The following is a 13,016-nucleotide window of genomic DNA, read 5'->3' as shown; positions in this document are numbered from 1 at the left end:
ATGGTCAGAATTATTATAAAGAAATCTCAATAAGTCATCATAGTTTTGACTTGGTGAATACAAATTATGAGACATTAAGTCAAAACTATGACAAGTTCCTTACTATAATAATAATAATAATAATAAGGACATTTAGAATTATGAGATACTTTTATTCTTAGAAGTTTACTGACATTATCTCCCGGATATGAAGCCAAGGCTCTGCGTAACATCTGCTTATCTTAAACATATGATACTATATCATATTTATACTTAATATTATCAATATGATACATATCATTTGGGCCTATTTGTGATAATAAAATACTACAAAGACCTCCAGTGCGAGTGGGTCTCCAGAGAGATGAGCCTCCTGCTGTCATAACTTTCATTCATAATTACAAACGACGGGGAAACGCTGCGGTCTAATTTCATCACATGACGTGTGTTTGCCGACATATTGTAGGTCTGTGTATACAATATATATATATATATATATATATATATATATATATATATATATATATATATATAAATAAATAAATAGTCTAATATTATAAACTATGCAAGGTCCCAAGGTCACATGTCCTGTGTGAATAGGGCTCAAGGCAAAATTATTCATTGGGTCAAAATGATGATGATTTACCATTATTATTATTATTATTACAAACCTTTTCGTGAAAACAGTGTCACAGCCTTTTTCAATCAGTTTTATTTGAGGTTATTATATGATTTATAATCATAGTTTGGATTTAAGTAAAAAATTAAGAGAAAGTATTTCAAATGAAACATTTACTATAGTCAGAATTATCACATTTAGTTAAACCCTTTATGTTTGTATGTGTGTTTTTTCTTTTCTTGTCAAAAGTGGGCTTCCATACGTACTTACTGCATGTTGCATGAATATGAATAAAAAGCATCTGTTTTATTTTAAATATATTTTTTCTTTCTTCTTTTAAAATGTGATTCGAGGCGACATCTGACACACAAAGACTACGAGCTGCTCACGTGAACAGGGAGACGTTTAAATGTCTCATTAAAATAATAACTAACTGTATGCTTTCTTCATTCTACGATAGATGGTGAACCGTAAAACCCTCGTCGTTCATAAAATAGCAAACATCGTCACTATCTGGTGTCGTGTGATTTGTAGACCATAACCTTCCACCTTTTGCCCTCTCCTCCAACATATTCTCTCATTAAAGTCTGTATGTGCCGCCGCTGCCCGAGATATACAGTATATACACATAGTATTCTCAGGTGTTTAAATAAAATCCTATCTAAGCTGGAGCCTCGCTCCAGGACCATTCTCTTCCTTCGGTCTGACCTCAACATTGCATGGCGTGCTATTTTTAGTCACTTGTTGTGGTTTTGGGTTCACGAGCCGGCCTGGAGTGATGAGTTCTGGAGTCGGTCCGCTGACCCTACATGTGCTGCAACGCCTCCTGGGCTTGTTCCGTGAACACGTCGTCCTTCCTCGCCCACGAGCCGAGGCCGGCGTCCATGAGCCCGCCGCGCTGCTTGTCACGTGAGAAGAAGCTAAACCTGGGAGGGATGGAGAGGAAACGGGGGCGTTAGTGCGTGGAGTGTGTGGAGTGTGTGCAGTGTGTGCAGTGTGTGGAGTGTGTGGAGTGTGTGCAGTGTGTGGAGTGTGTGGAGTGTGTGCAGTGTGTGGAGTGTGTGCAGTGTGTGCAGTGTGTGGAGTGTGTGCAGTGTGTGGAGTGTGTGGAGTGTGTGCAGTGTGTGCAGTGTGTGGAGTGTGTGCAGTGTGTGCAGTGTGTGGAGTGTGTGCAGTGTGTGGAGTGTGTGCAGTGTGTGGAGTGTGTGCAGTGTGTGCAGTGTGTGCAGTGTGTGGAGTGTGTGGAGTGTGTGGAGTGTGTGCAGTGTGTGGAGTGAAGCAGTGTTTGCGGTTATGGCATTTCAGACTGTATTATTTGTGACAAATTAATTGGGATTTCTTGGTAGTGTTACTGTAAGCAAATGAGTGTATTTGCTCCTGACGTTCAAAACCAAATGTCCGACCTGTCCCACAGCTTCCTGCAGCAACGTTTTCCATGTTTAGTTTGCGTGCACAAATATGCACAAATGAAGGTAACTATGGTAACCATACAAGCTTGTGACAACGGTGCGATGCGGACAAAGAGCGTAAAGCGGCGGATGGAATGCTGATCTTATTCTCGTGGAATATGTCACAGATGAGGAGAAATACCGTAATAATACTCTGTTACAAGTTGAAAGTCTTGCATTCAAGATTTTAATTTAGTAAAAGTAGTTAAGACCACTTGTTGAGAAGAATTGTCTCATATATATATCATATTTGGCAGAGAACCATTTATTATAGGCCACTGATGTGATGAATGTTATACTTCGGTTGGCGAATGGCCGACAGAGCATCAACAGGAGCCTATGTGCATGGGTATGATGTCGAAATATCATTTATATTTACGTGGTCAATTATGAGGCCGTCCCAGGGAGCAGCACTTCAAGAACAGCATATGGAAATAGTTATAGAAGTAAGCAAGTATGTATTTAAGTACGTATACATGTTAGTAAGTATGTACGTGATTAAGTAGGTAACTAAGCAATATTGTATGTATGTATGTATGCATGCAATTATGTATGCATGTCAGTAAGTAAGTAAGCAATATTGTGAGTATGCATGTGAGTAAGTAAGCAATATTGTAAGTATGCATGTATACATGCAAATATGCAAGTATTCAAATAAGCATGTATATATGCAAGTACGCATGTATGTATGCGAATATGCAAGTATTCATGCAAATATGCATGTATACACATGCAAATATGCAAGTATTCAAATACGCATGTATGTATGCAAGTACGCATGGATGTATGCAAATACACATGTATGTATGTACACATGTATGTATGTACACATGGATGTATGTACACATGTATGTATGTACACATGTATGTATGTACACATGGATGTATGTACACATGTATGTATGTACACATGGATGTATGTACACATGTATGTATGTACACATGGATGTATGTACACATGGATGTATGTACACATGGATGTATGTACACATGGATGTATGTACACATGTATGTATGTACACATGTATGTATGTACACATGGATGTATGTACACATGTATGTATGTACACATGGATGTATGTACACATGGATGTATGTACACATGTATGTATGCAAGTATTCGCCACAGATGTCTTTTGTAAACTGAGATACTGAGACAACTTTCACATAAGTTATGTTTGATCAGTGCAGCAAAGTGGAGTGATGATGAGTTCATTGAACGTTAACAGTTATTCAATCAATATTTGAAAAAGAGCTAAAAGCTTTAGGTTGTAAATTAAAACAGAATAATCTTTATGAGTTTAGAGAGGTGCAGACATGTTGTCACCGTGGCAACAGACAACAGACTACATGTAAATTCTGACTGGCTGATTTTTATGATACGCAATCGTCCCATTGGACAACGACAAAGAGACAGCCCCACAATCAGCCAATCAGAATACTACAAAGGTGGCGAATAAAGGCTAAAAAAGCTGGCACATGCAAGGGGAGGGAGGCTGTTAGCTGAAAGAGTGACAGACTCCGAAGCCAACCAAATAGTCATACAAGCGACATGAGACGTCTGATTGGCTGTAAAGTGGGGTCATCTGGGATCAAACCAGCTGCCACCATCGGCATAATGGCTGTGAAGATCCTGTTACACAAAGGTAAAGACACACAAGCACAAACAGGTAGAGATGTATAGAGATGGGGAGGGGGAAGGGGGGATGGAGGGGGGAGACAGAGACCCCGTCAACCTTTGGCCTCTCATGTAAAGTTCAGTAAGATATAACTTTTTAATTGTGTGTGTGTGTGTGTGTATCATGTGCTATACCTGACCTATGACCAAAGCATGCTAATCAATAACCATGCACAAAGCATGTCTGATAGAGTGGAAAGGAAAAGTCAAGCATGCACGTGGAGATAAACAAGAAACAGCAAAGACTGAAAAACGGCCCCTTGTAGTCACGTGACTGATGTGATGCTCACTCCCTATTTAAAGCCAACTATACTGCACTATAAATATATACTATAACTAATATATACTAACTATACTGTATTCACCTATGGAAGTGGCACTATTTGCATTTGTTTATAAATTAAAGAAACACTTGACTTGTTTATAGACATTGTATGTTGTTGGTCATTTCTGCCTTCTATAAATACCTATATCTATCTATCTATCTATCTTTATTCGCCCACTTATAGATACATAATGTTGCTTTTAGCTGTGTGTACATCCCTCTTTATCTGATTTGTGGTTTCTGTAAAAGTACTTTGGCCTTCCTCGAATAAAGAAATTATTGGTCAACTAACATGTACAATTGTGTTGTTTAATCAAGTTGTAGATATAATCAACACAAAAGCCCTTATTTAAATAGTGTGTTTAGCAAAGATGTGCTCATTAGTTTCTTAGAAATAAAAATGTCCTGTCATGGCACAAAAATACTGACACCAGAGTTTGACACATTTTGGTCAGCTGCTGTTTGTTTTTACAGGTCAAAGACAGGAAGTACAGTATGTTTTACAGTCTGCTTATTGCTTACTTTAGCTGTGTTTCTCTTATGGGTGGTGTTATGAATCTTGTTTAACATCCAGCGCCACGTTTCTGGTACTGCTGGTGAGGTTCTCTTGAGCTTGAGGCAAAATGTAACTTGCAAATTTCTTAAAGAGTATTATGTAAAGGTTTAAGCATGCAGGGACTTCTTTAATAATAATAAGCAATCCAAGTGTTTTTGACTAATCTCAAAGTTAAGGGAGGCGGAGCTGTGTCTGAGCGAGTGTGATCTGTGTGTTCAACGTACAGCCGTTTGATTCCGGACTCTGGCTGGGCAGAAGACCGGGAGCGAGTCCTCAGTTCGGGGGAGGGGGACGAAGACGGAGTGACGATCTCATCTTCTGTCTCTTCACTGCAAACACAAGATGGATCATCAACGACATGGCCGCAGTGAGCCCATTGGTGAGTGTGTGCCTGATGTGCCCGCGAGTACCTTTTGTAGTAGGCCAGCTCCTCCTGCAGCAGGAAGACTTTGGCCTTGAGCTCGTTCCTCTCGTGGAGGACGTCCCTCAGCTCCTGCAGGGTGAAGCGGGGACGGTTGGGGTCCTTGGGGTCCAGGCCGCCCGCGTCCTCCTCGCACAGCGCCTCCTGCAGAGAGACGAATGCGTCACGGGGAGGAAACTAAACGAGACAAAAGAAAGGACGGAAGGAAGAAAGGAACGAAGGCGGGGGGAAGGAAGTGAGGATACCTTTGTAAAATATTGGAACACAGCCGGCATGTCTTCATCGCACATCGCCTCCTGGTGGCAAACGTTGAACTCTAAGTCAGACATCGGGCCTTGTTCCAATACATGTGTTCACCCTTCCCTCCTCCCTTTACGCTAAAACTCTGCTTGGTTTTTAACTCGGCACAAACGAGACGTTCACAGTCACGGTTAAAAAAATTAAAAAAGACACATGCAGATGACAGAAGTCACTCAGGCACTGTGCAAAAAAAAAAACTAAGAAAACATATTAATCATCAATATGTATTCTATGTATTGTCAACTGTTCTTTGTCGGAGGCAGATTGATGTCAACTCATAAAGGTTGACTGAGAAAAGGTTCAGGTAAATATTAGAAATACTCATCATCCAAACAGCTGGCCACACTAGCATTTCAGCTAATTATCTAATTAGATATCTAATTATCTAATATCTGTGTTCTGTTGCTCAAAGACTGTGTTCCTTGTGTGATAACGTACATTAGAGATGTGACTGGAGAGAGACTGATCAGACTTTAGCCTTCCTCACATTAACACGTGAAACTAAACAGAAATCATATCATATTTAAATCAAGTTTCTATTATTTGAGCTACTGGAGCTTTTTTAATGACCTCGTCTTGTTCTGTCCTCTTCTTCTTCTACAATAATTTAATGGCACCTGCCTGAAGAATGATCTCAACAAATCAACTTCTATTAGTCACATAACAGTAGCGGGTGGACACGTGCATTAATATTCATTTTCTTACACCGATTTTTGTTGAAATCCGTGATGAAAACGTGAGCATCGACAAACATGTTACAAAATGCAATTGTGGTTTAAAATGACACAATGTGATCGGCTGTATGGAAACCGTTATTAAAAGCTGCAGCAGAAAAACATCATGCGATTTCAGTTGAACTTTCAACTACCATTCATATTCAGCGCTTCGGAATCACGGTGCATTCAGGGACCACTTCAAGTGCTGTTAGAGGCCGAGCTAAGTTTAGAAAGGTGTGGCTGTCCAGAGAGTCTCACCCAGTTGGCCGACACTCTCAGATCTTTAGCACCCACGCCAAGCGGGTTGAGCTCCTCTCATGGGGCGCACTAATGTTAGTCCACTAGCTTGTTGTGTTGCTATTGAGCTGGTTGTTGTTCTTGGGGGGGGGGGGGGGGGGGGGGACGACAATCACAGCACTCTGGTTTGCTAGCGAGCGCGTCTGTATTACCCAAAGCAACACTGCCTCGTCCTCATCCTCATCCTCGTGGCCCTCTGGGCTGAGGGAACCAGGCGGGCGAGGCGAGGAAGGGTCCAACCCGCCCAGCACCAGCTCAGAGGGCTCGGGTCTGTCTGACCAGCCCTCAGCCCCCAAAACCACAGTGGCAGCTTGACCACACTGGTGGGGCAAGAGACACTTTATTATCTGGTTACAAAGCAACGTTTATCTCCTTTTACCGGATGCTTTTATTGACTCATGCACCTGCAGTTTGGGTGTACACTATGTGTACTTTGTACACTAAATATGAAGCTTAGCTTAGCATAAAGACTGGAAACAAAGGGAAACAGCTAGCCTGGCTCTGTCCAAAGGTAAAAAGAATATACCAGCAACTCTAAAGCTCATTAATTAGCATGTTGTGTCTAGTTTGTTGTAGATGTGGTTTTATGGAGGGTTATGTGGTGGACAAAGGAAGGCCAGTCTTTATGCTAAGCTAAGCTAACGGTCTCCTCCCCTTAATGCTGAACAGACACACATGAGAGTTAAATCAATCTTAATCTCAAAAAGAAAGCAAGATCATTATTCTGGGGTTTCTTGCTAAACCTAAAACTCAAATGAATTTCTGACTAAAACCTCAAATGAAGCTCTTTTAATGGTTTCCTGTGCTGCGTTACCTCTGCAGGTGAGGGTTCCTCGGGGTTCTTGCCGGGTAAGTCTCCTTGAAGTCGTTCCCTCAAGCGGGCAACTTCCTGTCGTAGGGCTCCGACTTCCTGCCCCCGCGTCTGAGCTCCGGCCTCCAGCTCCACCTTCTGTCCAATCAGGGCTTTGCCCTGAGCCTCCACCACGGAGATCTTATGGCGCAGGTCGTGGTTGATTTTCATGAGGCGAGACTGCTGCTGCTGGAGCTGCAGGAACACGCAGACAGAACCAAGGGAATATGGGCAAATCATAAAGAATATTTTCATTCTACTAAAGCTGTAATGTATAAACCCCAGTATCATGTATGTTGTGTCCAGAAATGTAATAATGGTATCATGACCACAGACATTCTCATTTCACTAGAAGTGACAAATAAATTTAATATAATATAATATAATCTACAGCCGCCTCGGTGGAGTCTCTCTGCAGACGAGAAACACTTTTTTTTTTGGAGAAAGTTACCAATTCCTTCGCTCAGCTCGTGTTCTAGCATTGTGTTAGTAAAACCTCTATTAGAATCACATTTTTTTATCCATATTTATTTAAATATTCACATTTGAGAAGCCAGAGCGTAAGTAAGTACACTGCACAGTTATTTGTATTCTATTGTGTATATATATTTTATATGTATATATATATATTTTATTTTATATGTTGTATTTATCTGTCATTCCTGTTCTTATATTTTATTTTGTGTGTTTAGTTTATTTAGTCTATTCCATTTGGTGTCTGTAAAGTGTTGGGCGCTACTATGACAACAAATTTCCCCTTGGGGATTAATAAAGTATCTATCTATCTATCTATCTATCTATCTATCTATCTATCTATAGTAGAAAATCATCACAGCCCACTGCTGGATGTCGCCTTACTGCTTCTATGTCCTCGTTTTTCAGCATGAGCTCGCGGTCCTTGGCTCGAATCTCGTCTCTCTGCTTGTCCACCACTTCCTTAAGCTTCTTCATCACCTGCCTCTCTCTCTCCGTCATACCTGGGCACCACACAGGAGACACAAGTAGATGGTTTCAATCCTTTATAACCTGGTTGTTATTGGGGGAGAAAGGTCTTTTAGCTGGACAGAGGGACCCCTGATTTGTGTGCAAATGTGTGTGTGTGTGTGTGTGTGTGTGTGTGTGCAGCAGGTGTCCTTGTACACTGAGGCTGGTCTGTCCACAGTGTGTCAGGGTGACTGTGTCCTCTGTGTGAAACCACGAAAGACTGGCTCGCTGTCAGACACTAGAGAAGGCTTCCTTTGTGTGTGTGTGTGTGTGTGTGTGTGTGTCCTCACCCTCGTGCCTCTGCAGGTCCTCCTCACTCATGGGGTCCTTGTTGGACATGTTGGTGAGGAGGCTCTGGTTCTCCTCCTGCAGCTGGGCGATCTGAGTGAGCAGGTCCTGAGCTTCTCCTCTCCACACGTCCTCCACCAGCTCCAGCTCCTGGAACACAGCCACTGTTATATATGGAACATTATTATCATTCATAAAGACCACCTTATCAGCAAGATGATTCCCTTCAGTGCCTTCAGGACGTCACACACTCCACCTGTAAAAGGTCTTCACCTGTCTTCACTTCTTCAGAGATCTTTTTCATGCTTCAACACTTTGAGTGTGTTTTAGCCGGAATACTGCACTTAAGTACACATTTGAGGTACTTTCCATGTTCTGCTACTTTCTATTTCTCCTCAGCTACATCTCAGAGGTACATATTGTACTTTATAGTACATCTACTTTATAGTACATCTCAGAGGTACATATTGTACTTTATAGTACATCTCAGAGGTACATATTGTACTTTATAGTACATCTCAGAGGTACATATTGTACTTTATACTACATCTCAGAGGTACATATTGTACTTTATAGTACATCTCAGAGGTACATATTGTACTTTATACTGTACTTTATACTACATCTCAAAGGTACATATTGTACTTTATACTACATCTCAGAGGTACATATTGTACTTTATACTACATCTCAGAGGTACATATTGTACTTTATACTACATCTCAGAGGTACATATTGTACTTTATAGTACATCTCAGAGGTACATATTGTACTTTATACTACATCTCAGAGGTACATATTGTACTTTATACTTCACTCTATTAGTCTGACTTCTTTTCAGATTGTGAAGCATCTCCAGATGTGTTGATGTTGAATGTTTGTAATATTTGGGAATATTAATCCAGAGACATTATACATAATAGTGAAACACTGACAGGACCATTTTACTGCACTATACTTTTAGTACATTATTTTGCTGATGGAACTGAAGGGTTTGCAAGACTTTTAATTGTAGGGGAGTATTTTGTGTAGTATTAAGTGGAATTAGTAATTTTACTTCAGTAAAGGACCTGAATACTTCTACTTGACACCATTTCCATCAAACCAGCCGGTGACTCTGTGTATATGGAACCACATCAGCATTTGTTATGTTTCTCTTCTGGTTGGTTCAAGTTCTCCCTCGGGTTCAAGGAGATGCTCCTCTGGGTTCTGGGTCCTAGTTCTGGGTTCTGGGTCTTAGTTCTGGGTTCTGGGTCCTAGTTCTGGGTCCTGGTTCTGGGTCCTAGTTCTGGGTTCTGGGTGCTGGGTCCTGGTTCTGGGTCCTAGTTCTGGGTTCTGGGTCCTAGTTCTGGGTCTTAGTTCTGGGTTCTGGGTCCTAGTTCTGGGTTCTGGGTCCTGGTTCTGGGTCCTAGTTCTGGGTTCTGGGTTGAGACGCGACGACGTTACGCGCCCACTAACGTGTCAGAGACCGGATGATATGGTGCGTTCACAGTCTACTAACTGCTAAAGTGTTACAATGATAACATACATATCATTATGATACATGGTTACTCAGTTCAGCTTCTGAAGACGAGAGAAAAGGAAACAAACTAATACGTCTATTAATCAAATGTCTTGTAGGTTTTTATGTCAGACGTGACAATAAACTGATCATATTTGGGCTCTGACAAAAAGACACATCTGAAGACGTCAGCCCGAGTACATTTAGAATCTTTCCTCTATGAATTTGGATGTATTTGTCTAATTCTCCCGTGTTCTCTTATTCTAATCACTAGTTGGTTGAACCACACAGGAAGACTGTGTTGGACGTTATCAGAGAGCATTTCTGCAGTCGATGTGAGAACCAGAAACATTTTATCACCCTCATGAGACAGTTAATCAGTGATCTCCGTCACGAGAAACTTACACATCAACTCTTTTTATTTTATAGCAGTCGCAGCTGCAATCCTGATTTAAAACCACCACCATGTTCCCAGTGACACTCGATACTGAGCTCAAAAAGATACACAATATATACACAATACAAGTGTGGATGTTTTGAAGGATGAGGTTCTTCTCCATACTCAAACAATGTACTGCTGTGATGTATTTTAACAAAAGAATCAATATCACTCGAAGTGTAAATCATATGTAGAATATGTTCACCTCTTTTTGTCGATGATCTCTTTAACGCCACCAGACTCCATCGACTAAACAGGGATGTTACCTCTCAGAACACAGGAGCTGCCTGGATTTGTTGGTTGTTTGTGTTGTTGTGTGAACAACTATTCCTTCGAAAGACCACACAACAACACAAACAACTAATCCCCGTTTAGTCGATGGAGTCTGGTGGCGTTAAAGAGATTCAGATCCGTCAGAAAGCTCACTAGAACTTCTATTGTAGAGCCGATGTACAACCTTTTAGGTCTCTAAAATACATCACCGCAGTACTGTGCTGGTTCTCTAAACTCCATCTACTGGAGTAAAACACAGACCTCATACAAACACACTTCTAAACATTCACAACTCTCTTTTAAAGAGACTTTTTTATTCAACTTACCCTCGTAGATACTTTGATGACTAATTTGAAATAATAAATCACACGCTCGACAAATATAACTGGAGTGTGAAGAGTTTCCTGCTGAGTCAGGGACGAACTTCATCATCTGCAGCTAAACAAACAGGAAGTGCTGCATCTGACCGGGTCCAATCAAGTAACTCACAAATAGCAAAAGTTGAATGCTTTCATCCGATCAAATGTGACGAGCTGTCGCTTCGTCCTGAACAGAATCGTTCTACGGTTTCGACGGTTGGTCACTTTGAGCTCCCAGTGACTGTCGAAAGTAATTCTAAAAATTCTATAAAGCCAAACCATAAATTAATTGAAACATCTGGCAGATGAATCCAGGTAAAGATGAACTCCATCTCAACCAATTAGAAGAGTAAAATGTTGCTGAAACAATGAGTAACAAGTAGATAACAAAGTCGATATAGTTTCTCTGCATTGAGTAGTTTTACTTTTGATACTTTAAGCTCATTTTCCTGATAATACTTGCCTAGTTTTATTTAAGTACCATTTTCAATTCACAATTTAGTATTTGAAGTATTTTTTACAGTTATATTCTGTACTTTCACATACCACAACCAGGTAATGTTCAATTCAGGAGTTGTACTTTGTATTTTTACAAAAAGTAAAGCGTTAGCTGTAGTATTTTTATAATTGTATTGGTACTTTTACTCAAGTAACATTGTACTTGGAATAGTGTTTTTATAGTGATTATTATAAATACAGTGATACTGATACTTTTTACTAGTAAGTTTTATTTTATAGTGGTACTGATATTTTACAAGAGTAACATTTGTACAGTATACAAATATAAATCTGATAATTTCCTCCTCAGGTTAAATCAGGAACTCAACTCAAAGTTTCTGTAATTTAACCTGAGGAGGAAGTTATCAGATTATTTACTATAGTAAAAGTACCACTACTAAGCCTTTAACTAAATATCCAGTGTTATTAGTAAGTCAAAGTATCCAATACTACTGTAGAATGTGTTAATATGTTAACATCTATGTCCCGTCAGTAAGAGACCTTTCTGTGCTTCCTCTCCTTCTCCAGCCGCTCCAGCCGCTCCAGCCGCAGCTTGTCCAGCTCCAGCCGCAGCTCCTCGGCCTCCGGGCTGATGCAGCTGCGGCTCACCATCACCTCCAGGATCTCCAACACGCGCACCACTTTGGGCATGAGCCGGGACAGCGCCTCGCAGCCGTACTGGTCTATGATCCGCTCGAACTCCTGGCCCACCACCGCGGCGATGTCGTACACGTCCATCACCGTGAGGTCGGCGACGTTTTTCTCCAGGGCCGACCCGGAGTCCTCCATGTCGGGGACGGTTTCCGAACTTCCTCCCCGCTGGAAGAACAATCCCGCTAAGTTTAGCGCAACTCTTCCGCTTTGACGTTAAAACTACAGACACATACAACGTTTAACCGCATCAAAAGACACCATAACTATCGGTTATCCATCTCTAACGACTGAGTCCGGCCGGTAGTTTGATTTATTTGGGATAAATATCGGCTGCGGCCCATTGCTGTCCTGACTGAGCTGTCCCCTTCTCTTAGCTAATGGATCGTCAAGTCTACCATTTTGGAACATAGCATTTCCGCCTTGACGTTTCAAAATAAAACACGTTTCTATTTTGACGGTACTTGTACTTTACTCAAGTATGTCTATTTTTAAATAAATAAAAATGTATTTATTTACTTCTAAAATATAAAAAATATAACCAATGTTTTTAGATGTTTTATATATGTTTTTTACTATTCGAAAAGTGAAACATGATCACAGTTCATTTAACAAATAAAAGAGAAAATAGGTGTTTTCCAAAAGTATATTGAGCAATGTGAAACTACTTTCAAGTTATACTAAAGGACTATCAGATATTTAATATCTGTCCCTTTAGTTTCGGTCTTGTGTGATATACCCAAGGCTCTGGTGTTAGCGACTTTATTTTGGCTACAGTGAACTAAAACCTAATCAATATAAATATGTTCATTTCTGAACATATTTATATTTTAA

The 13,016-nt window shown here is 40.6% G+C and overlaps 1 protein-coding gene across 3 annotated transcripts; it reads right to left on the bottom strand.

Moving 5' to 3' along the window:
• Nucleotides 1-507: 507 nt before the first annotated feature.
• Nucleotides 508-12,593, bottom strand: LOC117740436 (RILP-like protein 1). Of its 3 annotated transcripts, XM_034546834.1 has the most exons (8): nt 12,033-12,571; nt 8,464-8,611; nt 8,048-8,166; nt 7,154-7,384; nt 5,272-5,322; nt 5,016-5,170; nt 4,830-4,934; nt 508-1,524 (listed from the first exon to the last, which is right to left on the bottom strand). In XM_034546834.1, exons 1-8 carry the CDS (start codon nt 12,318-12,320, stop codon nt 1,404-1,406), a joined length of 1,218 nt encoding a protein of 405 aa, XP_034402725.1. In that variant the 5' UTR covers nt 12,321-12,571; the 3' UTR covers nt 508-1,403. The 3 variants fall into 3 exon arrangements, with proteins under 3 accessions (XP_034402725.1, XP_034402726.1, XP_034402727.1); XM_034546835.1 differs by lacking the exon at nt 5,272-5,322 and having other exon boundaries at nt 5,016-5,203; XM_034546836.1 differs by lacking the exon at nt 5,272-5,322 and having other exon boundaries at nt 509-1,524; nt 12,033-12,593.
• Between the last annotated feature and the right edge of the window lie 423 nt (nt 12,594-13,016).

Source organism: Cyclopterus lumpus, chromosome 12 (genome assembly GCF_009769545.1).
Source record: "Cyclopterus lumpus isolate fCycLum1 chromosome 12, fCycLum1.pri, whole genome shotgun sequence".
In the NCBI taxonomy this organism is placed as follows: Eukaryota; Metazoa; Chordata; class Actinopteri; order Perciformes; family Cyclopteridae; genus Cyclopterus; species Cyclopterus lumpus.
The sequence above is the reverse complement of the archived record's forward strand: the minus strand, read 5'-3'. Positions and strand labels throughout refer to the sequence as shown.

What these genes read in the sequence shown, in the direction of transcription:
- LOC117740436 (XM_034546834.1), bottom strand. Translation starts at nt 12,320, where the DNA reads ATGGAGGACTCCGGGTCGGCCCTGGAGAAAAACGTCGCCGACCTCACG. An exon ending in AGGAGAGGAAGCACAGAAAG is followed by an intron (nt 8,612 to 12,032) that starts GTCTCTTACTGA and finishes GCTGTGTTCCAG; the next exon opens with GAGCTGGAGCTGGTGGAGGA. An exon ending in GAGTCCGGAATCAAACGGCT is followed by an intron (nt 1,525 to 4,829) that starts GTACGTTGAACA and finishes CATCCCTCCCAG; the next exon opens with GTTTAGCTTCTTCTCACGTG.